Source organism: Microcebus murinus, chromosome 7 (assembly GCF_040939455.1).
Source record: "Microcebus murinus isolate Inina chromosome 7, M.murinus_Inina_mat1.0, whole genome shotgun sequence".
NCBI lineage: Eukaryota > Metazoa > Chordata > Mammalia > Primates > Cheirogaleidae > Microcebus > Microcebus murinus.
In genome coordinates this window covers 18,004,751-18,028,238 of record NC_134110.1, presented here as the reverse complement: position 1 = coordinate 18,028,238, position 23,488 = coordinate 18,004,751, and the positions used below count along the sequence as shown (strand labels likewise).

The window sequence follows — 23,488 nt, the reverse complement described above, 5'->3', positions numbered from 1 at the left end:
AGGGTAATATCTGCTTGCTTTCTGGGGCATTTGTCCTGTGCTAGCAAAGGTATCTCCCCTCTCTAATTCTTACCATTTCTGAGGTGTGTTTTTAAGTGGAACATATAGCATATAACATCTGGAGAAAGGTAATTTTTGCAATTCCTGTGTTTTACTGAAAGAAATAAAGGCCTGAAGGCAATCTATTAGTGATAAACTAAAAGTAAATGGTTTTGAAATGCAGGACAAAGACGGTCCCATATTTTAAACTATTTTCCAGTTGACGAAACTGTATTAATTGGGCAAGAGGGTGAAACAGCAGTAGAAGGGGAAGGCTTAGTAACAGCTTCCCTCATAGTCATCTTCTATGACCTTCATTCTCCTTCCCAATTCTCTAACCATTAAATATCTATATGAAAAAATGCAACAAAATAAGACTTTTAATTTTATACAACAAAGGAGGGAAATGTATACTAGTATTCATCCCAAATTACACTTTCCTCATTCCCACAGCACTCAAGACAATAGAGTAAAATCAAACAGATCTGGGTAAACTCACAAAGACAGATGCTATCGAGTTCTTTCAAAGGTACTATATCCTTGTGAAAACTATGATCAGCTGACACAGGTTCCTCTCCAGAGCTATATTAAGGAAACGGAGGGTGGCTGATGCACCTAGTACATTGTGCCCTGTTAAGCTTCATTTATGCAACAAGTAATTGCTGAGCCCCTACTGTATACCAGGTAGTGTTCTAGACTCTATCTAAAAGTTATATATTATAAATAAGCTATTAAGTTTTCTTTCTGGAAAACCAAATTAACACAAAACAAAAAAACACCTTTCATTTGATTCCCTGGCAAAACGTTTTACTTTTTAGATCTAAATGTATTCTTTTAAGATTGTACCCTATTTATCAAGTATGTAAAAGGATAAACAAACATCTCTTTAAACTACATGTCAGGCTGCCTTCTGACAGGAATGAATGTGTTTAATGGAGTAAGCAAAAATGATTATTAACGGGTCCATCCTTTTATTTTACCAAAGGTGAGCTCCTAGCTTGCCTTGGTATTGACACTATCTAGGTGCTATGTGGCACCTTTCTGGTGTTGTACAGGGCAGGGTCCTAACACTAGTATAAGACACTATTTGCATTTGACATAATCCCCAATGTAGCACTCAAAGTTTGCATTTGTATTTCTCATAAACTGCTTTCTTTTATAAAGATTTAAATGGATGGCGGTGGGAAAAATGTTTTAAGTCTTCACTTCAAATGATGTCTTACAAAAAACAACGGTAATTAAAATCAGATTTTTAATGTTAGAGGCTTTTTTTTTTTTTTGGAGACAGAGTCTCTCTCTATTGCCCTGGCTATAGTGCAGTGGCATCATTGTAGATCACTTGCAATCTCCATCTCCTAGGCTCAAGCAATCCTTCTTCCTCAGCCTCCCGAGTAGCTGGGACTATAGGCATGCACCACCACACCCAGCTAATTTTCTCTATTTTTAGTGGAGATGGGTCTTGCTCCTGGCTCAGCCTGGTCTCGAACTCCTAACCTCAAGTGATCCTCCTGCCTCGACCTTCCAGAGTGCTAGGATTACAGACACCGTACACAGACAATGTTAGAGGCTTTAAAGTATATTCTAAAAGAACTTTTACTCAATAGTATATGACAAATGATATAGATAGGTTCAGATACTACCTAGCATCTAATTAAGTAAAAATCTAGGTGCTTTTAATCTAGACACAAAACTGGTATATGATGACTTCTAATGTGTCAACCTGGCTAGGCTGAACCGTAGTTCCAGTTATTTAAACAAACACTAATCCAGGTGCTGCTGTGAAGGACTTTTTCAGGGGTAATGTCTCTAGTCTGCTGACTCTAAGTTAATCAGAAGGGAGATACCCAGGTGGGCCTGAAATAATTAGCAGAGCCCTTTGAAAGAGAACTTAGGTCTTCCTAAAGCTCAAGAGTCTGCCCCCCCTCCCCCCCCTCCCGCCCCCCAGATTGTCCCTTCCTAAACACCTGCGCCCTGACTTAGGCCTTCTTTAGGCAAGCTCCATAACTGTGTAAACGAATTCCTTTTGACAAATCCACATTTATTTTTGTTCTTGTGGGTTCTGTTTTGTTGACGTATAAACCCACCTGTGCCTATGTGGGTTTATACCCAATGATTAGTACCAAATTCTCCACTAGTCAGGGTTCCACCAGAGAAGCAGAACCAGCAAGAGATACAAACCCATGCAGGCACAAGAAAGAAAAGCCAAAAGAGAACCCAAGAGACGACTGAACAGAAAGGAACTGCAAAGAACAGGGAAAAGATAACTGGGATTCAAGAAACTTGGGCTTTAGTCCCAGCTCTACCCTGTCATTTCACCTCACGTGACTCTTAAGCTTCGATAATAAAAAAAGATAAGCTCTTGCTTGCCTTGGGAAAAAGAACACCTCTTTAGTGTTTCCCTCAGTGTCCTCCTCACATCTTCTTTCATATTTAAAAAAAAAAACACAAAAACAGAAAAGGAAAAGAACCATCATTAAGTATGTGCACAAAAGTGGAGAAACTCTGATGATTCCCCTGAAAATCAGAGTCTTTAGTTTATACTCTATTCCAGGTGTCCTCAAACTGCAGCCCGAGGGCTACACTCGGCCTGCTGAGGACATTTATCCAGCCCACAGGGTGTTTCTGCCGCCGCTGCCTGTCCTGCTTAGCAGCCGACTCGTCCGTCCCGGGCCCACAGTGCGCATGTGTGGAATGTGCGCCACACTCTCCAACAGTCTGAGGGACAGTGAACTGGCCCCCTGTTTAAAAAATTTGAGGACCCCTGCTCTATTCTGTCAAAAACTCTTTGATTTTAGCATCTCTTTGAATGCAAAAACTTTATTAAGAACAAAAAACACACATCCCAGAACTAAAAAGTATGTATAATGCTGAACCACTAAGAGTTTACAGAAATCATGTATTATGCTTAACTACTTTCCTTCAAAATTGAACTTCATGTGATTAACTCCACTTTATGCAATCAAATCTTTATGCTGCATCTAATTTTTAAAAGGTTAAATCTTAGGTGAAATAACTTACTTTGAAGAGTAACTAGAAAAATTTGATTGATTCTGAGAATGAACTGGCTTGGCAGGCTCTGGGAGATGGCTGGCTGGAATGTGCACAGGTGGCTTATTCTCAAAACTTCTTCGGTCAAAGTATGAGAGCTGTTTTCGATAATATTCTTCATCTTCCTCAGGATCATAATGATTTGACCGAACAATATCTTCAGGTGGCTTCGGCTGAGGTTTTTGAGGTTCTGGGATTCTGACACATAATGAATGGCAAATGGAACAACTTTTAAGATACTAATTTTATAAAGAAAATGAAATGTATAAATCTTATCTTGACCTCGTCACTGACTGCTATGATTAGCCAGGACCTGACTGCGCAAACAGTTAAAATGGATATCCCAAACCCTAAGTCATCATAGAGTATGCACAAAACACAGCCTCCTTCTGGCTCATGGGTCCTTCCTTAACACAATTTCATAAGCTCAAAGATTATCTGGTTAGGGGGCTCATAGCAGGTGAGTTAATTAGAAAGGGGAATGTAACCAGCACAGCAGAAAACTTCTCAAAGTACATATATCAAACTCAACAACAATAAATGACAGACTTTATATAGTCCAAAGTTCTAGAAGGCACAGAAAGCAGATAGATGAGGAAGGAAGTAAGTCATTAAACATTGATTGTTAGATAGTAATTCTGTCACAAGCGCAAATGTATATTGGGCAAATAAAACATTGGTTAGGCAGAAGAACTGTACTCAAATATAGTCTGTCACTTATTAGCAGTAGGATGAGGCCCTGCTTAGGCTGAGGAGCAGCTGGCCTGTTTCTCCCCAGTTCCAACAAGTCCTGCAAGCTATTTACTCTGAGCCTGAATGTCTTTAAAATGCAGAAAACAATAGTATTACCTCATTGTGTAGATATGCTTAACATAATGGCAAGCACATTATGTGTGCTCACTAAATGATTAATTTTAGTTATTTTTACCAATCAGGGTCTGTTTCCTCACCCCTAAGAACTAAGAGTTCACATGTCTGAAAGCAATTTTTAAACTAAAAAGCATAATATAAATGTTAGAGCTTTAAAATTTTTAATCATTTGCTAGAAAAATGTCTTTTCATAAGCTTTGTTTACATTCGTAAGATTTGTTACAGAAGTTATAATAAAGCTCTATTTTTTTCTAGCATCACCGTTTTAATTAGGAGAGCTAGTAGTTTTTATGTAAGGACAGAGTCCTCTCCCCCTTTTCATACCTCTCCTCTACTAACATAAAAGACTTTCTCACTGACTAAGAGGGTCAGATTCATGGTCAGTTCAATGTCACAAATGCCACAAAGTATACTAACCTGTATAGAGTTTTGTCATGCTCACTGAATTGATTCTGAAGAGTAGGTTTGGGACCAATGATGGGAGCACTTGGAGGTTTAGATGCTACTTCTGGAGGCTGCAGAAAAATAAGACAAACATGCCCAAGGAACAGATAATTATAAAATAGACTTCATTTAAGGGGCGAGGGGAAAGCTAAGAAGCATTGTGAACTGCTCTTCACTTAGTGTGCCTATGTATCCAAAGCAGTAAAGACTATTTACCTTAAAACTGGCAGTGTCATTCACTTCCTTCTTGGTTTCCAGTGATGCAGATCTTTTGTTTTCAAACATTTTAACTCTGGTGAGCACAGACTGTGGTTTCATCGCTGGATCTTCCTCTTCTTCAGTAAGAGTTGGGGGTGGAGGCAGTGGTTTGGTATTTGAAGGCAGAACTTCTGGCTTATGTTGAGATGAAGGTATCAGGGGAGGGACAACTGCAGCACCATGAAGAGGCTCATAATGGCCTGCTTTAGAGGTAAATCCTTGTGATGGTACTTGCTCATAACTTCGTGGGTATTGGTCAAAATACTGCTTGGGCTCAGACGACTTAGGAACTGCTGAAGGATATGGCTGTGCTTCTGGTCTGTATCTATGTACATCATATCCAGGAGTTGGTTGCTCTTCGTGTCGTAGGGTGGAGGTTCTAGGCGGCTGTTCAAAACGTGGTCTACTGTCATAAGACAGAGGGGTTGGCTCTTCAAAACGTGGGAAATACCCTCGTTCGGAGGACTCTTCAGGATGCTGCCTCGAATCCAGGTCTCGAGGGTGCTGATTATCAAAAGAAGGCCGAGGTTGGTAGGACTGTTTGCCATCATAATATGACCATTGTTCTTCATAGGCAGGGATGTGATCTTCATATCGTAGACGATGGTCATAGTTTCGAGCAAACTGGTCTGTATAGTTTGAGGAGTCATATCTGTACGTGGGTTGCTCAAGGTCTCTGCTGGCTTGTTTCTCTACATATGGGAGCTGGGGTTCATAGGTTAGATTAGGCTCTTTGTCTGGCCTCTGCCCTTGGTGACCAACAGCTGGCTGTTTTAAAACATGATTCTGTTTCATCATTTCCTCAGGATATGGATCCTTTCTATATACCTGTATAAAAAAATCCACATTTAAGGACAAAGACTTGCTTTTAATTCTACCCTACTTTATTAGACTATGATTAAATATTAAACTATGATTTAACATGTGAAAATGATATGTTCTACCATTTATTACCAGGAGAGACACGATTAGTGGAAAATGCTAGTTTAAGTGAAAGCTCAAAATTTATAATACAGGTAGGGGATTTTGTGTTTCAGCATATACTAAATGAATAATGAGTTAAAGATAATTATCAAATTTAGTAGAAAATTAATACGCTATTGATTCCACTTGATTCTGACACTGAAAATTAAAATCCTAAAGAAAATACATGGACACCAAAATTTACATGAATATAAATGTTTATGAATGAATCTTCAACTACACATTAAGGAATTCTGGAAGATACAGAAAACCAAAAATAAAAATAAAAATATTAAGCACAAATCTCAATTAAAAGTCCTGCTCTTAATCAGTATACTGCTGGAAGCCATGCAATCTACAAAACTGAAATGATCCGTATTGATTTGAAAGCACTATGGTGTTTCAAAGACCACAGTAAAAAAAGCAAAAGAAACACTTAAAGGGCAAAGCAAAAATGATCATGTGCTAGATTGATGGAGAGCAACAAATTAGTGCAACACTGCAGCACAGGTACCTTTGTTGGATCTACATGCGACGACAATGATGGTTCTTGATCTCTTAGCATTATGTGAGCTGCCTCAGTACTTGGTGTTCTTAAAGAATCAGCTTGTGGTGAATAAGAGGTGGAAGGAGCTGGGGTGGGCTCCTCCAGTCTGACATTAGTTAAATTTACATTATGATTAACAGCAGAGGTTGATGATGCTGGGTTTGTTTCAGGCGAAAGGTAAGGGACTGGAGATGAGGCTTCTGCTTTCTGTGAAGTGTTTAAAATATTTTAAATATAGTGTTTTTGTTTACTGCTAACTTCCCACTTCAATTTATAGTGATTGGTAGACATACATTTTAAGTGTACTGAATAACAAAACTATGACCTCATGTCCTAATTTTTTCAAAAAAAATTCAGTATATTGCTGTGTAAGACAAACACACAAAATTTAGAATTCAGGCCTCGGTACTCTCAAATTGAAATTAAAGATTAATTCTTAATCTGGAGAAAGGTCAAAATATATCTTTAAACTCAATCACCATATTCTAAAATTTAATAATGCACCTCTAACTACGAAACGTTGAATGCTTGCTGCTTACCTGTTGAGAAGCTGTCTTAAATCCAGGGGAGTCTATTCTATGAATTGGTTGTGGCTGCGCTTGTGGTGAGTAAGGAGGATATGTTTGGTTTTCATGATGCATTCCAGAGGAGTCCTCTCTTACAGGCTCAGAGGACCGTGTAATGGCAGACTCCGGTGGAGTCCCAACCTCATCATTAAGAGTTTCATCTAGTTCTTGATCAGTGTAGGCCCCGCCTTCTGTATCTGTGTCTTCATAGTCAGAAGTGTGTCTACTGTCCGTGCTATACATTGAGTATTCACTACCTGGGGCTGACAGGTAGGACAGACGATCATCATGCAAATCAAGGTCATCACTTGTAGCACCATCCGCCTGGGTCAAATAAAAGTAAATTAAAAATTTTATTCAGTAGTCCTTTAAGAGATGGCCTTTATTTTACAAGGGAGATTGAAAAGGATATTTTTCTTTGGAAAAATCACATCTATTTCTTGAAACTTCTGGTGAGGAAAGGTCAAGAAGATTGTACAAGCACACATGCAGACACACAGAGCATCCCTTGAGATCTGAAGGGCATGGATGAGTGAAACGGTGGCTGGTCAGCCAGGACAAAGCTGGACTCTAGGGCCCAGCCCCAGGAGACCATGAAGGAACCCTGGCATTACTCAGGTTTATAAAACCTAGTCACTAGCTTCTCAGCCCAAAGCAAGGTGAGGAGGGAGAATGTTACTAACTCAAGCTCACAGAAACAAGGACACACTGACAGAACAGCGCACATGAGAATAATTATGAAATAAACCCCACAGTTGAAACTGAATAAGAGCTAATGTATTCATATTTAGGAAACAACTTTTTAAAAAGTTGGTGTTTGGCCCTTAAAGCTATTATGAAACAATGGAAACTCATCACCTACATAGTGGTTGCTCCATTAAATTAAGAAGAAATTTTTTATTATTTTTCACAGAAGCAGGATCCAGTGGATGGAGAGGGAAAAGTGCAGTTATGCTTTTCTTACAAAAGTAATTAAGAGCTCAGTTTCTAACAGTCCATGCTGATTATATTCTGGGTAGATCAGAAAGAAAGTGAGAAGTATTTGAAGGAAAGGAGGCTATAGAGTTGCAATCAACAGGTTTCACAGAATACTAATTTGAAACTAATAACTGGATTAAATAGAATAGTCCCTGAAGATCTTGCTAGATACTATGCCCAGCCAGTTAGGCATAAGAGCTGAAGGATCTGGAATTCAGAAAAATATTTCTTCCATTTCAGGATAGACTGAAGGACGAACATAAGGCTTTTGTTTTCCAGGAAGATGTACTGCTGTTAACCAGCAAGGCTTGGTGTGGCTCTGCAGGTCTGCTGTACCAGAAGCAAGGTGTTGGGAGTTGAGCTCCCTGAATGGAGCTTTCCATGCAGTCTCATGCATGGCTGTGTAAGAGCCTGACCCTGAGCACTGTCTTCCTGATAAGACCAGGGTGTCAAGGCCTCCCTGTGCTTTGGTTTTCAACAGAGCACCTGCCAGTCTGGGGAGAATGAAAATCCCAAAGCTCTGCCTGGTTAGAGAAAAATCTCTCTTTGACTGAAGTCTCAATGGTTTCTAAGCTCTGTAATCGCTGCTGCAAAAGAGAAGTCTAGATATCTACTCTAATCTCTAACTTGCCAGGGTGCTGGAAGACTATAATCTAGTAGCCAGCTGGGGAAAAATTTAAAACCTGGGGGAGAATAACTTGGAATTCACCAATCCACCTAGCTTTTGCAGATGGTCTGAAATGTAGAAGTAAGCAAGAACCATGGATACTTCAAACCAGGAAATATGTCTACATGTTAAAAAAGCCTCAGGATGACTTTTCTAGGTTTAGCAGAGACCTTACAAGACTGTGTCAGATCTTGCAAAAAGGAACTCTTCCTAGCAATTATGTCAAAGTAGTTAGTTCATGAAAGTCAATGTAAAATGAAGTGGTTTTGGTTTAAGAATCTATCTATTCTGATAAGATATACTTGAGTAGAAGGGGGCAGGAGATAACCTTGATTTAAGTTGTAACAACCCTTTCTGATTTATAAAATGCATCAGTCTAGCCTAATAATAAATGACATATTTTTCCTTACATAAGAAGCTGGGGAATTTAGACCTTTATTTTATACCAAGCAAAGAAAGGAACAATAATCGCAAAAGAGAAATTACAGAAAATTAAGATCTGTGGATTAAAAAAAAAACCTCTCAGATCGGTAGACAGGTATGCTTTGTGCATTTTGGAAATGTCTATAGACTGATTCATTTCAAGAATTCACTAGTGCAAGCTACTAACATTCTATCTTACAAAGGATGTTAAGAGAATTGTGTTGTTATAGAAGATTAGTATGAAAAAGAGTGTAATCCTTTTTATCAAGTGCTGCAAAAGTAAAAATTAATAATAGTGTGTTTCTGTAAAGTGGTGTGACAGTTTTATTCCACCCTGATTATCCTATCAAGTGTCCCAGCTGACATGTAAACTATTCAGAGTGATCTTATGATCTCATATCCACAGTCCATCCCCCAACTGGTACACAATGAGAAACACCATGGTTCTGACGCGTCACTACAGGTGAGAACAGCAGACACTACCTCTAGATGTAAACGTTTAGCATCTCTTCTTGTAGAGGCAGTGTGTTTCTGGGTGAGGGGCACGGTGGTCTTAAGCATGCAGCATGCATTGCCAGAGCATCTGTAGCTGCAGCCAGGCAGAGGAAGGGGGGATGAAGGGGGGAACATGCAGGGGCAAAACACAACAAAACCCAAACCAACAAGGAAGCACAAAAACAAATAAAAAACCAGAGATATTCTCAATCTTCCCTAACAACCAAAACTTAAAATATTACAGTGGTCTGAAGACAAAAGACATTAAATACAAAGGTCCCTTCAACAGTGTACTTTGAGAAAAACTAACTCTACAAACCAAATAAACACCTCTCTCATCAAAGACTGCTATAAAACCAGAAAGACTGACAACAGAAAGTAGTTATTTTAAAGCTTGCCATTTATAAGTATATAAAATAACAACTCAAAGCCAGGAAGGATCTCTTGCTTTGTTTAATACTTCCCAGTAAGTTGCTCTAACAATGTTAATAGGTGCTGACTGAAAAAAAAAATTATCTAGGTAAAATGTGAAGAAATGCTTTAAACAAAGTAAACTTTCTCACTTTTCAGACTTCTCAAAGCCTGTAAATGCTAGTGGCTACTATGACACTCCTCAAGGGGAATAGGGTCTGCAGTATTTCCCGCCCACTGCTTGCCTTCAGAGTGCCTTTTCTCTCATAGCAAGTCCTGGATCGAGTGTGCTGAGGAGAGCACTTTGGGAGACGCTCAGCTAGGCCATCCAAATCCCCTCATTTTCAGAGGAGGAAACTGAAGGCAGGTTCAAAGTCGTCATTCCACAGCCAGATAGGGGCACAGTCAGAACTCAACCTGCTTTTCATTACAATTTGAGAATTCTTTAAGAGAGAATCCTACTGGAGTGATAATTCAATAAGTGAGAAAATTTAAGAGTTTCTTACTATCAGAAACAACTTTCATAACCCCTACACACAAATTATAAAAACCTAAAAGCTAACTTTCCCAAGATTACTCTAATACGTTGATCCAATAAGAAAATAATGGTAATTCAAAGGCATCTCTGTTTAGTTATACAATTTTTAGAACAGGCCATAAAAATAATAGGAAATTTCTTACCTTTCCCTCAGAAACCCATACCAGCTGGTTCTGTTGTTGCTGAATTGCTTCTTTCAGTGCACCATACCAACCATCATTCATTGAATTTAAGTTAATTGTAGCTGAAAATAAATTAATATAGTTTTAACAGAACACTGCCAAAAGTCAGAAGAATTCATTCAACCTTGCTTAGAGCTCAATTATTACTACTGAAAATACAGTATTTGAGGATATAAACATTTAAAATTTCTATTTTGGCACTGCACATTTTCTTTTAACCAAACAGCAGTTGTTAACACAGCAGGAAGCTTCCCAGTCAAAAGTCATATAAGTTTTAATATTTTAACAACACTTTTGCCTACATATTGTTGCCCAGATATTTTAAGCTGAAAGAAAGCCTTTAAAATACTCACTTGTAAAAAGATGGTGATTATTTTTACGAAGCTTATGAGATCGCTCATATAATTTCCTGGCACTTTTCCGAGATTCTGGACATAACCTCATTCTCATTGTTTTCACACCTTGCTTAGAATCAGGGTTAAGAAATACAACAATTGGATACCACTGGGCATAATTAAGACGATCAACTGCATTTGGTGTTACATCTAATAAAGCGTGTTTGTCCTAGAGACAGAAAAACATATACAAAGATACATTATTAAGAATCATTACCTTCAGAAAAGTCAAAGTCTATAATACATTTCAATGGTAACAGAACTTTAACGGTGTCTCTGGAGCACATGTTAAAAAACTATAATCCGAAGTTAATTCAATACAATTTCTAGCCCAATTTCCAAAGTGAGTTTTTAACCAACTCACTTTTAAGACTTAGCCCCAATTCTACCTGTAAGCTGACAGAATTATTTGTGTTCAGCTAGAAGTGAAAATTAATATAACAATCTAATGTTTCTGACATTTCCTAAGCATATAAATATCAAAATGCAACTTGAATTGGACTTATGTAATTCAACAGTCTGTTAATTACATCTGAATGTTCAGATGTAATACTTTTTTTGTGGTAACAAAATATCTTTTAATACCTATAATAACTATACCCTTGAAAGTGATTGCTACAACGCCTTTTAGTAAGGGCTTAATTTTCTTATGCTTTATCAGTATCTTAGAAAAACTATCTTCTACTTTGAAATTAACCATATCCCATCCCACTCAAAAACACAATAACAGCTTTTAACAAAGTAGGGCAACATTTAATAACTTACTTGATCTATGATTTGCTTTATTGTATGAAGACGAATAATACCAGAGCTGCGTTGGTCAGTTCCAGCATCTCGTGGTTCACTTTCTATTCATCAAGTCAGGACAAAAATAAAATATCAAATTTGCATTGGTTAGATCAGAGCTTCTCAACTACTGGCCACCACTGACATGCTGGGCTGGACAACACTTTGTGGGGGCTGTCCTGTGCATTGTGGCCTATTTATAGCAGCATTTCTGAACTCTACCCACTAGAGGTCAGTAGCACCCCCTCCACCCACCAAAAACCACTGGATTAGAGCAATGCTTTTCCAACAGGGCCAGGATTAGAAGGCAAGTGAGGCGCTTGCTTTAGGTGCAAAATTAAGAAGATCCAAAAAATTTCAAGTAATCACGAATCAGGTAATATTTTGATGCAGTATTTTTTAAAAAATCGAAATTTATGCAAAAAAATCCACAATGAACATATCAAAAATTTACATAGACTCAATCAGTAAGCAGAACTTGAGTAAAGTTTAAGACAGTCACCTGGTCAAGAGAAATTGTCAAATATGGCAATTTGTTCAATTGAAAATGAGATAGAGAAGATTTAAAAATAGTATGGATGAACTTATTTCAATTAAAGCCAGGGAAGTAAAATTATAAATTCTGTGCTTGTTATAAATAAAATATTTACACTTAAAATAACAAAATTTTAATATGCATACTTCCTTTTTTTTTTTCAATATTTTTCCAACTACTTTAATGTTCTGGAAAAAAAAATAGCCATTGAAGAATTCACAAACATATAGATAGGGATGCCTATTTTTTCTTTTGCCTCAGGCTCTAAATGGCACTCGTATCTACTGGCACCACTTCCCACCCTTTCTCATACTGTGATGCATGGGAGAAATGCTATGATCTGTACTGCATACTGAGAGAGACTGAGGAGGCTGCTCCTGAGCCAGGCCCTTCCCAGCCACTGCTGGCTGAGGCAAGCAATACCTTGGCACGTCTGCAAGTCATTAGCAAAATGCTACAGCAAACTGCCTAGAGAGTGCTGATTTGAGACCTTTTATCAGTAGGAGAATCTTGGGGAAGGGAAGCTGCTAATCTGGAACTGACAGCCTAGGGCAGGCGTCCTCAAACTATGGCCTGCGGACCATAAGCCACCCACCTAGGACATTTATCTGGCCCACCGGGTGTTTTTGCTGCAGCTGCCTGTCCTGCTTAGCAGCCGACTCGTCCCAGGCCCACAGAGTGCACTCTCCAACGGTCTGAGGGACAGTGAACTGGCCCCCTGTTTAGAAAGTTTGAGGACCCCTGGCCTAGGGCCTAGGCTTCATCCTGGCAGCCTGTCCATCTCTACTGGTGTATCATATGCCAAATGCAGTTTAGGCTGATTTCCAACCAATAATCCCAGAAGTACAAGTTACATGAAGTTCTTCACTAAAAAGGCACAGCAATGTTTGTGACTCTGGTGAGAAGGAAAGCTTGCAAGGAAAGGAAGAGCTCTGGTGTTTCAGATCAGACAAAGGCAGAGATTTGGAAAGACAAGTCATACTGAGGCACAAGGTTAATGATTTTAGAGAATGAGACTATTATAAGACAAAGCTCTAACGGCAAGCAGGGCGGAATTTCCAATCTGGTGAACATAGGGTAAGGAGAAAGATCAACTGGCAGTTTTGGTTGGAGAAAATGCTTCTATTTCCTTAACTCTTAAAGACTCTCTTGTTAGATTCAAAGAGGACACATAACTAAGATACCTGAGTGCCTGTTATAATAGCCTAGCTACAGAGCCCAGCTATGGAGTAAACTCAATAAAACCAATCTATCACCCCTTAAGGTGTATATCATCGCTAGGTCTTCAGACTTGCTTTTCCTAAATTTAAAAGCCCTAAATTTGGTTATAGATGGGGTCACCACCAACTTTTTCAGGTAAAATGTTATCTACAAACAATGACTCAAAAAAGAACTCTTCTGAAAAAATTAGGTGGAAAAACAGAAATAAATAATTTCTGATCTGCTCAAATTTTACTATCATTTGTCTGCAAATATTCTGATTTTCAGAAAATAAAAATTCTCAAGTTCATCAGCAACCAAATAATAAGTAATGTTAAAAAAAAAAGAGTGATGTTCTGATTCTTTAAATTAGCACTAGGTAGTTTTAAAACAATAATGAGGGTCTCATACAGTGCCAGTGGGACAACAAAAAATCCTCTGCACAACCCTCTGGAAAGCAGTAACAATTATAAATATCAACAGCCAGACAATGTTTATATCCTAATGGGGGAATTTGTCTTAAAAAAATCATAAATATGGAAAAAGATATATTCTTAAGGCTTCAAATCCTTTGGGAAAAGAGGCAAAGCATAAAGAAGCAAACAAAATATGAACAGATTTCTACATCCTTTGTAACAGTAAAATATAAATTTAAAACAAACTATATAAAAAAAGAAAGGCTAATCAAACCACAAACTAATTGCAGAATTGATATTAAAATGAAAATATACCATTATCTATTAAGAAGAAAAATAAGAGACACACTTTCCTAAACAGTATAAGTAAAACCTTGCCAAAATATGCTTATAAAGGTAGAAGAAAATACAATGGTGTAAAATTTAGGATGGTGATGATATATGCTAAAATTAACTTTCTAACTTTTATAAATGATAGTTCTATAATTAGAAAAACACAGCTGAAGTTTTTACATATAATTTAAAGTGAGCCAAAGAAGTCATAACTAAGTTTGTTTATTTAAACTACCACAATACCCAAACTAATAAAACAATTAAAGGATCTGTAAGCAAAATCTATCAGCTATATAAAGCACTAGCAGCCTCAATATTTATATTAATACTATCTTAACTATAATTTACCGCAATAACAACTGATAGCATTAATCATGCTTTATTACTCCTTTTACATATTTGCATATGTTAGTTTACAATTAAAAGCATTGCAATGGAGCCAGAAAGGCTTACAGTCAAAGCATAGTTTTGTCACTCAGTAGCTGAGCGTCAACAAGAAAGTTCATACTAAAGAAGCTGGTGATGATCCCAACCATAATCACCCTTGCTCAGGTTGCTTGACTCTAACATGGATATTATAATTCTTACCTCATAGTGATACTCTGAGGATTAAACAAGATTCTGTGCTAAGCAGTTTTCACATAAGGTCAAGAGTTTCACAAACAGTGATTCTTCTTATGAAAGGGAATCGGTGAAACGAGGACATGATCACTCAAGTTTCCAACCAAATTAAAAGAATGGGGTAAACTGCATATTTTTCACTTACAGAAAGTTTTGTTTTTATTAGGTGAATGGATAAGACCCATCCTTTTTAGAAGTGTAACTGGTAAAGAATCATTCTCAATCTCATCTTAAGTCCCTCTTAAGGCTACTTACTTGCAATCTGATAAATATCTGGTTCTTCTCTTGCCAGCTTTTCTCTAGCAACATCAGCTATTGGTCCAAAGATGGTTACAGGCCTCAGAAATCCAGCTGCAGAGAAATTCAAATAAAAAACAGCATATTTATACCTTTTCTTTCCTAACATACTGGCATTAAGGGGTATTAGATTAGTCTGTAGGAAATACACTACCTTCTCGAAGAACCACCCTTTCATAAGCTGGAAACTTTGTTTGAACTGGCTGAGCTGACAAATCCTCTCTGCTTTTTCGAAGATTTCTTTTGGAGCTGCGAAGACCTCGGAATCTCCAGAAGTCAGCACGGTCTCCCCCTGCTGTCTTTGGAAGTGTGTACTGTACACTGGCCAGCTGCTCAGCTCTACACAAGAAAAGATAAAATAAAAATAAGGGTATTCAAAAAAAAGGGGGGGGGCGGAGATCCACAACGAAATGAAACGTCACAATACTGAATAGAAATTCACATGCAGTAGTTTAAATCTTAATGATTACAACACAGAGGAATTTGTACAACTAAGTCCATTATAGATATGGTAAATACAATGAAAAATAATTCTTTACATTATCAAAATTTCCCAGTGGGATTGAAATCTTCTATCATCATTTACTTAAATTCATTCTACAAGAAATATCCAAGCATTCATACCTGTTCTTATTAGGGATGATGCCTCGTTCTACCTCCTTATGGTTTTTGCCAATTCGAATAGCAAGCCAAGAGCCCAGTTTTCCATTGTACAACGTATCCACAACACGGAACACCTCTCCTTTGTTAAAACTAAGTCCATAGGGAGATTCCTTTTCATATTCAAAATGGGTTCTAATATAGAAAGAATCTCCTACATCTGATTCCACAATGCGACGATAAACTAAAAGGAGTCAAAACACACATTATCAATATTTAGTGGGATAAGAAAATAATCTGAAGAGAATATATTACGTTAAGATGCTGCTGACAATATAAACATTAGTATCCAACAAATACTCAATTCTTACTATGTGTCAGATACTGCATTAAGCATTTTATCTCACATACTCATTACCATTACCTCATGAAATGAGACTTAGTACCTCCATTTTGTAGATGAGTAAACTGATGCAAGTAATTTGCCCCAAGCCACACACTTGTTTCCATTTATATAATCTAATTTATCTGTAAACCTTACATAGACATTTCCATATTTTAAATTAGTAGTCTTCAAATGCAAGCCATTTTATCCTTTGCCCTCCCAGGGGTCATTTGCCAGTATCTGGAAACATTTTTGATTGTTGCAACTGTATGTGTTGAAGGAGGAGAGTGGGTGTGTTTTAACAGCATCATCTAGTGGGTCAAGCTAGGAATGCTTCTAAACATCCTAGCAGGCAAAGGACAGCCCCAAAATATGGAGTTATTTGGCCCAAAATGTCAATAATACTGAAGCTGAGAAACCTTGTTTTAAATGAAAAACTTAATCTGCTTCATCACAGAAAATTAGGTTTTCTCTTCCATTAATGCTAATAAACACCTGAGTGTACTGCTTAGAAAACAGCACAAAATTTCAAAGCTTCCCATATATACTTTTATATGGTTCTGATGGCTAGTAATCAAATATAATTTTTCTATGACTTGTAAAGGACTGGATAGTATTTTACTTAAATTAGAATGCCAAAAAGGTTGGTCCTATTAATGTGCTCTGATAATGACAGTAACTTCAAGATTCTATGCCCCTAAATGACTTAAAATAAAATTAACTCTCTCTAGGGTTAACAAATTCATCACTCAACTTTCAATGATTTATATTAAAAAATGAATAAATCCCTGTATAAGTCCTCAAAATCCACAGGTTTATTTTTTCTTCTGACAGTATCTCACCATCCTTCTTCTTCTGAGCCAATATGGTCACTTCTTCGCCTTTAGGGAGGTCGAGTAGGAAAAGGACAGCTTCTTCTCTTATGATATTTGTGAAATCTACATTGTTCACCTAGTAAAGTAAGATTTCATAAATCACTTTTGGCTGCTTTTTAAAAATACAAAAATATTTATATAGACATGACACAAATAATCTCAGAGTCTATCGAATTTGAAAATAACACACCTTTAAAAGGGAAAAATTTATTTTATTTTGGAGAAAAGAATATATTGTAATTTAAAACAAACAGGCTGGGCGTGGTGGCTCACGCCTGTAATCCTAGCACTCTGGGAGGCCGAGGTGGGCGGACTGCTCGAGGTCAGGAGTTTGAAACCGGCCTGAGCAAGAGCGAGACCCCGTCTCTACTATAAATAGAAAGAAATTAACTGGCCAACTAATATATATAGAAAAAATTAGCCGGGCATGGTGGCGCATGCCTGTAGTCCCAGCTACTCGGGAGGCTGAGGCAGAAGGATTGCTTGAGCCCAGGAGTTTGAGGTTGCCGTTAGCTAGGCTGATGCCATGGCACTCACTCGAGCCTTGGCAACAAAGCGAGACTCTATCTCAAAAAAAAAAAAAAAAAAACAGACATCAAATAAATAAAGTGAGCTGAAGGTGTAAATTCATTTAAGTAGTAGTCACAGTGTATCCTGACATTAAAGATAACCTGTTGTAAAATCTAACCAATTTAGACCAAAAAAGATAACTTCCAATTTTAAATATTTATTATCATAAAATCTCTAGCTTTAAAATTTTATATTATAACTTCTATGAATGTATAATATAGTTCTGCGTTTTATGAGTCACTCATAAAAAAATCAAAAGAAATGGAATTAAAAAAAAAAAAGACAGTATGCATCATGGCATCCCTATAACAGCATCTGTGTAATACATATTTAAGGTCTGCCAAGTGAACCATTACTTTTACCAGAAGCTCCTAAGTGCCAAAAAGAAACTTTTCAAGATGTCACCAGTGACTCTGTATAGGATTACAGGGAAGTTTTCTTCTTTCCAAGTTTTGGAAATTTTCCAAATTAAAGTTTTCCAGATTAAAAAGAAAGCAAGAAAGTAAAAAAACCAAAAACCCAACATGTACTACTTACTTTTATGACACAAAACAAAAATGAACTATTAACAAACATTTTTTAAATGTATGCCCTGATTACTTCAAAACAGGATATGAGTTGGGTAAGAAAATACGTCTATTTAATTTCCTTGGTATAATGAACATCATCGAACATGCTGTATTCAAATGTTTTTGAAAGAACTGGATTGAGAACAATGTCAGGTGGAAATGAGTCAGAGATGATGCCTTGCCTTTTTGACATGCTAAGTTTGAAGGGAAAGGAGAACGATCAGATGAAAATGGCCATGGGTAGCAGTCTGAAGGGGCTCAGGAAACTGCTCAGAGTGAAAAAGTGGATATTACGTCAATGATGGCTTATTGAAAATTCAAATTCTGTAGCAGTTAAGGTGGAAGCCAGAGTATAAAACTGTATGATCATGACTAAAAAGAAAACAGGGAGAAGACTCAACCACACCTTTAAAAGAAGTTCAACAGCAAAAGGGGAGAAATAAGACAGTAGAAGACAGATGAAGAACTAGAGAGAGGAGAGGGAAAACTGAAACTGCAAGATTTGGGAGCAGACAGGAAACTAAATCCAGGACAGAGACAAGAAGTAGGCTGGATGCAGAAAGAGAGGTGGCAAAGAAATCTTGAGGTTGAGAGAGAGGTAATAGATTTTATCTTCTGATTAAAATGAGAGACAGTTTATCTATCAGAAATTGAATGGAGGTTTGGATATTTTAAAAAGAGAATAGATAGATGAAGATAGTACTATGTTACTAGGCAATACTGCTTATGGCAAAAAAGAAAGAAAAGAAAAAAGAGCAACAAAACCCCAAAGACCTCAAAGACAGACTGCATCTAACCCAGTCTTTCCTGGCTTTTGTAACTGATGCTGTCTCCTGCAGGGTATGAAGATTCAAAGACACAGCAGTTCACATATTTTCCCTAATGAAAATTCCATCTCCCTATGTCTGAGCCGTAAGAAGGTCCCAGAGGCTGTGTGGACAACTTAGAGGACTAATCCCATGGGGGACGAACACCTAATGCTGCTTGCTAGCAAGTTGTGACCCCTGGCAGGGTCTTGCCGGTCCAAATGTTTAGTTGAACTTTAAAAGACTACCTGAGAGAGATTATACTAGGGTAAGAATAGGAATATAAAACATTTTCTTGCAGCTTCTATGAACACTAGTGAGTAAAATGAAACATCACACTATACAGTAAAATGTAACACAGCAGTAACAGCAATTTAATATTAATGCAGGAAAGGGAAGTGACAAGTCCAGCACAAGCTAGACCTGATGGACTCTTTGAAAGTTTAATTAGTTCAAGAGACTAAACATAGATTACAATCTAATTACAACAGTTGTGTCTGATATCTTTTTCTAGAGGTTCAAGTACTTTTGAACCCACATAAGATAAAATACTGACATACCCTGAGAATTTGGTCACCTTCCTCTAAGCCTTCTTTGGCTGCAGGGCTATCTTCTAGAACACCAGCTACAAATATTCCAACATCATTTCCTCCAGCCAGCCGCAAACCCACACTATCTCCTTTTCTGAATTTTACCAATTTCATGCTGGGCCTGTTGAAACAGGTATTTCATTTGAAACAGTTAAGAGAAACTTAAAAAGTTGTAGCAAACTACTACAATGAAAACCACATTCAGAAAGATAAACATTTCAGAAAAAGTTTCCACACACCACTAATTCAGTAAATAAAATTTAGTGTTAGAATTCAAAATCAGATTACATAGCACTTTATTTCCTGATTAACAAAGTAAGTATTGGAATATCCAAATTTAATATGTAAGTACTGATTTACATAACTAATTTATAAAATTACTTTGTACAACGTTTTCTCAACTCTCAGAGTCTTGCCTATATATGCTACATTCCCAATGTCTAAAAAATCTTCCATTTTTTTCACCCCAATTCATACCATATCATCTCTATTGAAGAAATGCAAAGTCCTGTTTTTTATAAAGGTAGAAATAAGCATAAATTGACTAACTTTCCTAATACCATGGAGTCAAAATTAGGCTCTAAGCATTGTGATCTCTACATCCAATAGATAGTGATTTTTTAAACACTGCAGTTGGTAAACTCTCGTAATAGCTCACAGAGTAGTTCACTTACTCTGCTGCCCCTTTGAATTTTAAAACCTTATAATCATTCAGCCTTTCTGGATTAGCCCTATATCCAATCTCTGCCCCTTTCTTGTTAGAGAGAGAATGGAAAGAAATTGGTGCATGTACTCATCACTGTAGTGTTGAAACCTTGAGACACTCCTAAAACAAATACCAAAGGATGCCTTAAAAGAATGGCTGGGTAGAAACATCATAATTCCAAATTACTCTTTATATTTCCCTCCTAGGTTTTCATAACTACCCCCACATTCCTAGCCAAGATACACTATTTTACCTATTCTGACGAAGTGTAGAAAAAGTCCCTTTTCTCTTAATTCACTAAGTTAATAATAACCAAATTATTAGAAGCTAACAGAAAATCATAAAAAAAATACAAGTCAAATAAATGAATGAATGGAGGGAGGAAAGATTTCCAGTCCTTTTAAACCAACTAGTTAAAGATCTCCTTAGCTTTTAGAATTTATAATATATTTATTTTTGATGCTGTTTCCTGACCTGAAACATTAGCTAGACAAAAAATTGAGAGCCTGCAGGTTAAATAAGGTCACTCATTGGAGAGCTGGTGGCATCCTTGGTCTCTCCCTGAAATAATTTACCAGCTTAATCACAAATGGTCTGAGTCCCTTGGTTATGGTGGTATCCTACTTTTCCAACCAAGTCAAAAGCATTCTCACAGACTCCTCTCCTAAACCAACTGCACATAGCTCTCTAAAACATTTCCTCAAAAACTCCAGGTCCTTGGAAACTCTCTTCTAACCCTGACCAATCAAGCTCAAGTGACTCAACAAATAACAACAGTTGTGTGCAGTTTGCACCCTTTAGTAAAATTGGGCTTTTGAAAAGTAAAAAAAGTAGACTGACTACTTCTGCCTCAAATCCATTCACTGGATTTAAATGAAAAACCAACCTTTCCTGGCTCAGCTACTAATCCTGCCCACATCTTCAAATCCTCTTTGGTATTTGTTTTTCAGAGCTCTCCCAGGGAAGCAGATCTCCCAGGGAATCTTATCATTAAAGTTTCCTAAACCTTAAAGACTTACAAAAACTTCCTCACAATTCCCAAGGAAAAAGAAAAGGACCTAACCTTCACAATTTATATTATAAAAGTTTGAATTACCAATTACCTAATATTAAAAATGTGCAATTTTAAACTTATATAATCATCATCTACTTCAGAAACTATTTCTCTTTGACTAGCTGGGTTTTGATGTAACAACCCAATTTTCTTCAGCAGAGAAAATAAATGAGAGTGGGAGGTTCCAGATCGAATCCACCTGAGGAAATCTGTCAATTTTCAATTACTCATATCATGTCCCTTTTACCATGGAGGCAACAAAAAACTAATCTAATTATCAACATAGTTTGAATTTGTTTACGAAATTTGCATCTCAATTCTACCAAGCATTAAATATAAAGTAATAAAAGGTATAACAAAAACTTACTTTTGAGTTGCTAAATAATTTAGAACAGGTTCTCAACCATGGGCAATTTTGTCTCCAGGAAACAAGGGCCTGGCCCGCGGGCCACATGCGGCCCACCAAGGATATTTATCCGGCCCACGGGGTGTTTTTGCCACTGCTGCCTGTTCTGCTTAGCAGCCGACTAGTCCCAGGCTCACACTGCACATGTGTGGAATGTGCACCACACTCTCCAACGGCCCTCCAACGGTCTGAGGGACAGTGAACTGGTCCCCTGTTTAAAAAGTCTGAGGACCCCAGATTGAGTGCCTAGGGATGCTGCTAAACATACCACAACACATAGGACAGGCCCCTATGATAAACAATTATCTGGCACAAAATGTCAATAATGCTGACATTGAGAAACACTGATTTTTTTTTTAAATGTGAAGACATTAGAAAATTGGGGAAATTCTGATGTCTGAACAGAAACCAATTTTTTATTTTTGTAATTCCTGACCTAAAACCAAGCTAGGGAATAGTGGTGAGAAGAAAACATCCAAAAAGTTTCTTTGTTGTTCTTTAATCTCCAACTCTACCGTATATAAGAGACCACTAAATAAAAAAAGAAATAATCTAATTATAGTATTAACTGGTATACAAGATTTTAAAAAGTATACGCATTATGGTTTGCAATTAAATTCTCACTCTAAATAATGCTTAATAACGGACAAAGAAGACCACGTAACTTTGAAATCACATTACCGAAGAATTCCATCTTCATGAGTCGAGTTAGGTAGGACACCATCAGATGGACTGACAGGTAAATCCACATCTGGTTGCCCAACTTGAGCATACACAGGCTTTGGTTCTAAGGGGAAAACAATTTAAACTGTGCAGGACTCACTTCATAAAAACATGGAATAATTATGTAAGCAACCACCAGTGAAATAATCAAACAATGAAAAGACTACTAAATATATATATATTTATATATATATATATATCTAATAGTGTATATATATACGAGAATATATATATGAGAATCAACAGCAAAAATAAGTTCAGAGAGCCTGACAAGGAGCATATATACCATATGTATTAGAATACATCTTACAGTTATAAGTTCTGAAGTCTTTATAACAACTATGTTTGTTACATGGCCACCTGTCCTTTCCATAGCCCCAGCTGTTAGAATTTGAAAAATCTATTCTTTTGATAAGAGTAACAGAAGATAGATATAAGAGAAAATCCATAAATTTCTCTGTTAAGACTGTGAAAGTTGCTGCCTTTCTTCATTATGGTAAAATTTGTTTTTAAATATCCATATTCCTGCCACTAACCCAGCAGAGCAAAACAGAAGATCTGAGAAGAGGAACTGAGAGATATTAGAAACAAAATCTCTAGGCCTTTCTGGCAAATGATCTTAGAATCTTGCAGATGCTTATGTCTGGCCTTTATATACAGCTTTAAAGGTATACTTTATAAAGTGTTTATGAAAACGCTTTCAATAAGTAAAATAACTTTTTAAATTTTAGAAGTCAATCTCTAAAGTTTCTCTTTAATGAGCAATGTTGGAGAACCTTACTAATGCTAGTAGCTATTAACCATGAATTTTTTCTAGCTGGAAAATAAAGAGGCACCTTCATGAAAGGCTACTGATCCATGCCAACCTCCCATCATAAGGAAAATGCTGTAAGCCATATGTAGAAAAATTCACACATGGGTAAGATTAACAACTCCATATTTAAAATCCTTTGTAAACCTTAATAATTACTTTAGTATGACTGCAAATGTTTTTTCAACTTAGCATTTGTTATGCTTACCTGGAAGAGTAGGTGTTTGTTTCTCATTTCTTTCAACTGTAACTTCTTCCACTGTTTTAGGTGTGTGATCATCTGCATGCTTCACAGGAGTTGAGATAGTCCCAGGTTTAGAAATTCTCTCTTCCTCTCTGCTACGGAGACTATACATTAAAATAAAAAATTAAGAGCATAAG

The 23,488-nt window shown here is 37.0% G+C and overlaps 1 protein-coding gene across 11 annotated transcripts in view; it reads right to left on the bottom strand.

Moving 5' to 3' along the window:
* The window catches only part of TJP1 (tight junction protein 1), a 227,886-nt gene that overhangs the window by 12,430 nt on the left and 191,968 nt on the right, over positions 1-23,488 (bottom strand). For 9 of the 11 annotated variants that reach the window (XM_020289064.2, XM_020289065.2, XM_020289066.2 and 6 more), the window contains 15 exons: positions 23,316-23,455; positions 22,255-22,360; positions 19,378-19,528; positions 16,840-16,948; positions 15,637-15,856; positions 15,167-15,351; positions 14,971-15,066; positions 11,590-11,672; positions 10,783-10,993; positions 10,391-10,491; positions 6,709-7,059; positions 6,137-6,376; positions 4,618-5,487; positions 4,375-4,472; positions 3,058-3,285 (listed from right to left, as the gene is read on the bottom strand). In XM_020289064.2, coding sequence (XP_020144653.2) covers positions 3,058-3,285; positions 4,375-4,472; positions 4,618-5,487; positions 6,137-6,376; positions 6,709-7,059; positions 10,391-10,491; positions 10,783-10,993; positions 11,590-11,672; positions 14,971-15,066; positions 15,167-15,351; positions 15,637-15,856; positions 16,840-16,948; positions 19,378-19,528; positions 22,255-22,360; positions 23,316-23,455 — 3,189 coding nt within the window. The remainder of the gene's footprint in view (positions 1-3,057; positions 3,286-4,374; positions 4,473-4,617; positions 5,488-6,136; positions 6,377-6,708; positions 7,060-10,390; positions 10,492-10,782; positions 10,994-11,589; positions 11,673-14,970; positions 15,067-15,166; positions 15,352-15,636; positions 15,857-16,839; positions 16,949-19,377; positions 19,529-22,254; positions 22,361-23,315; positions 23,456-23,488) is intronic. The other 2 variants (XM_020289067.2, XM_020289068.2) reach the window with 1 other exon arrangement.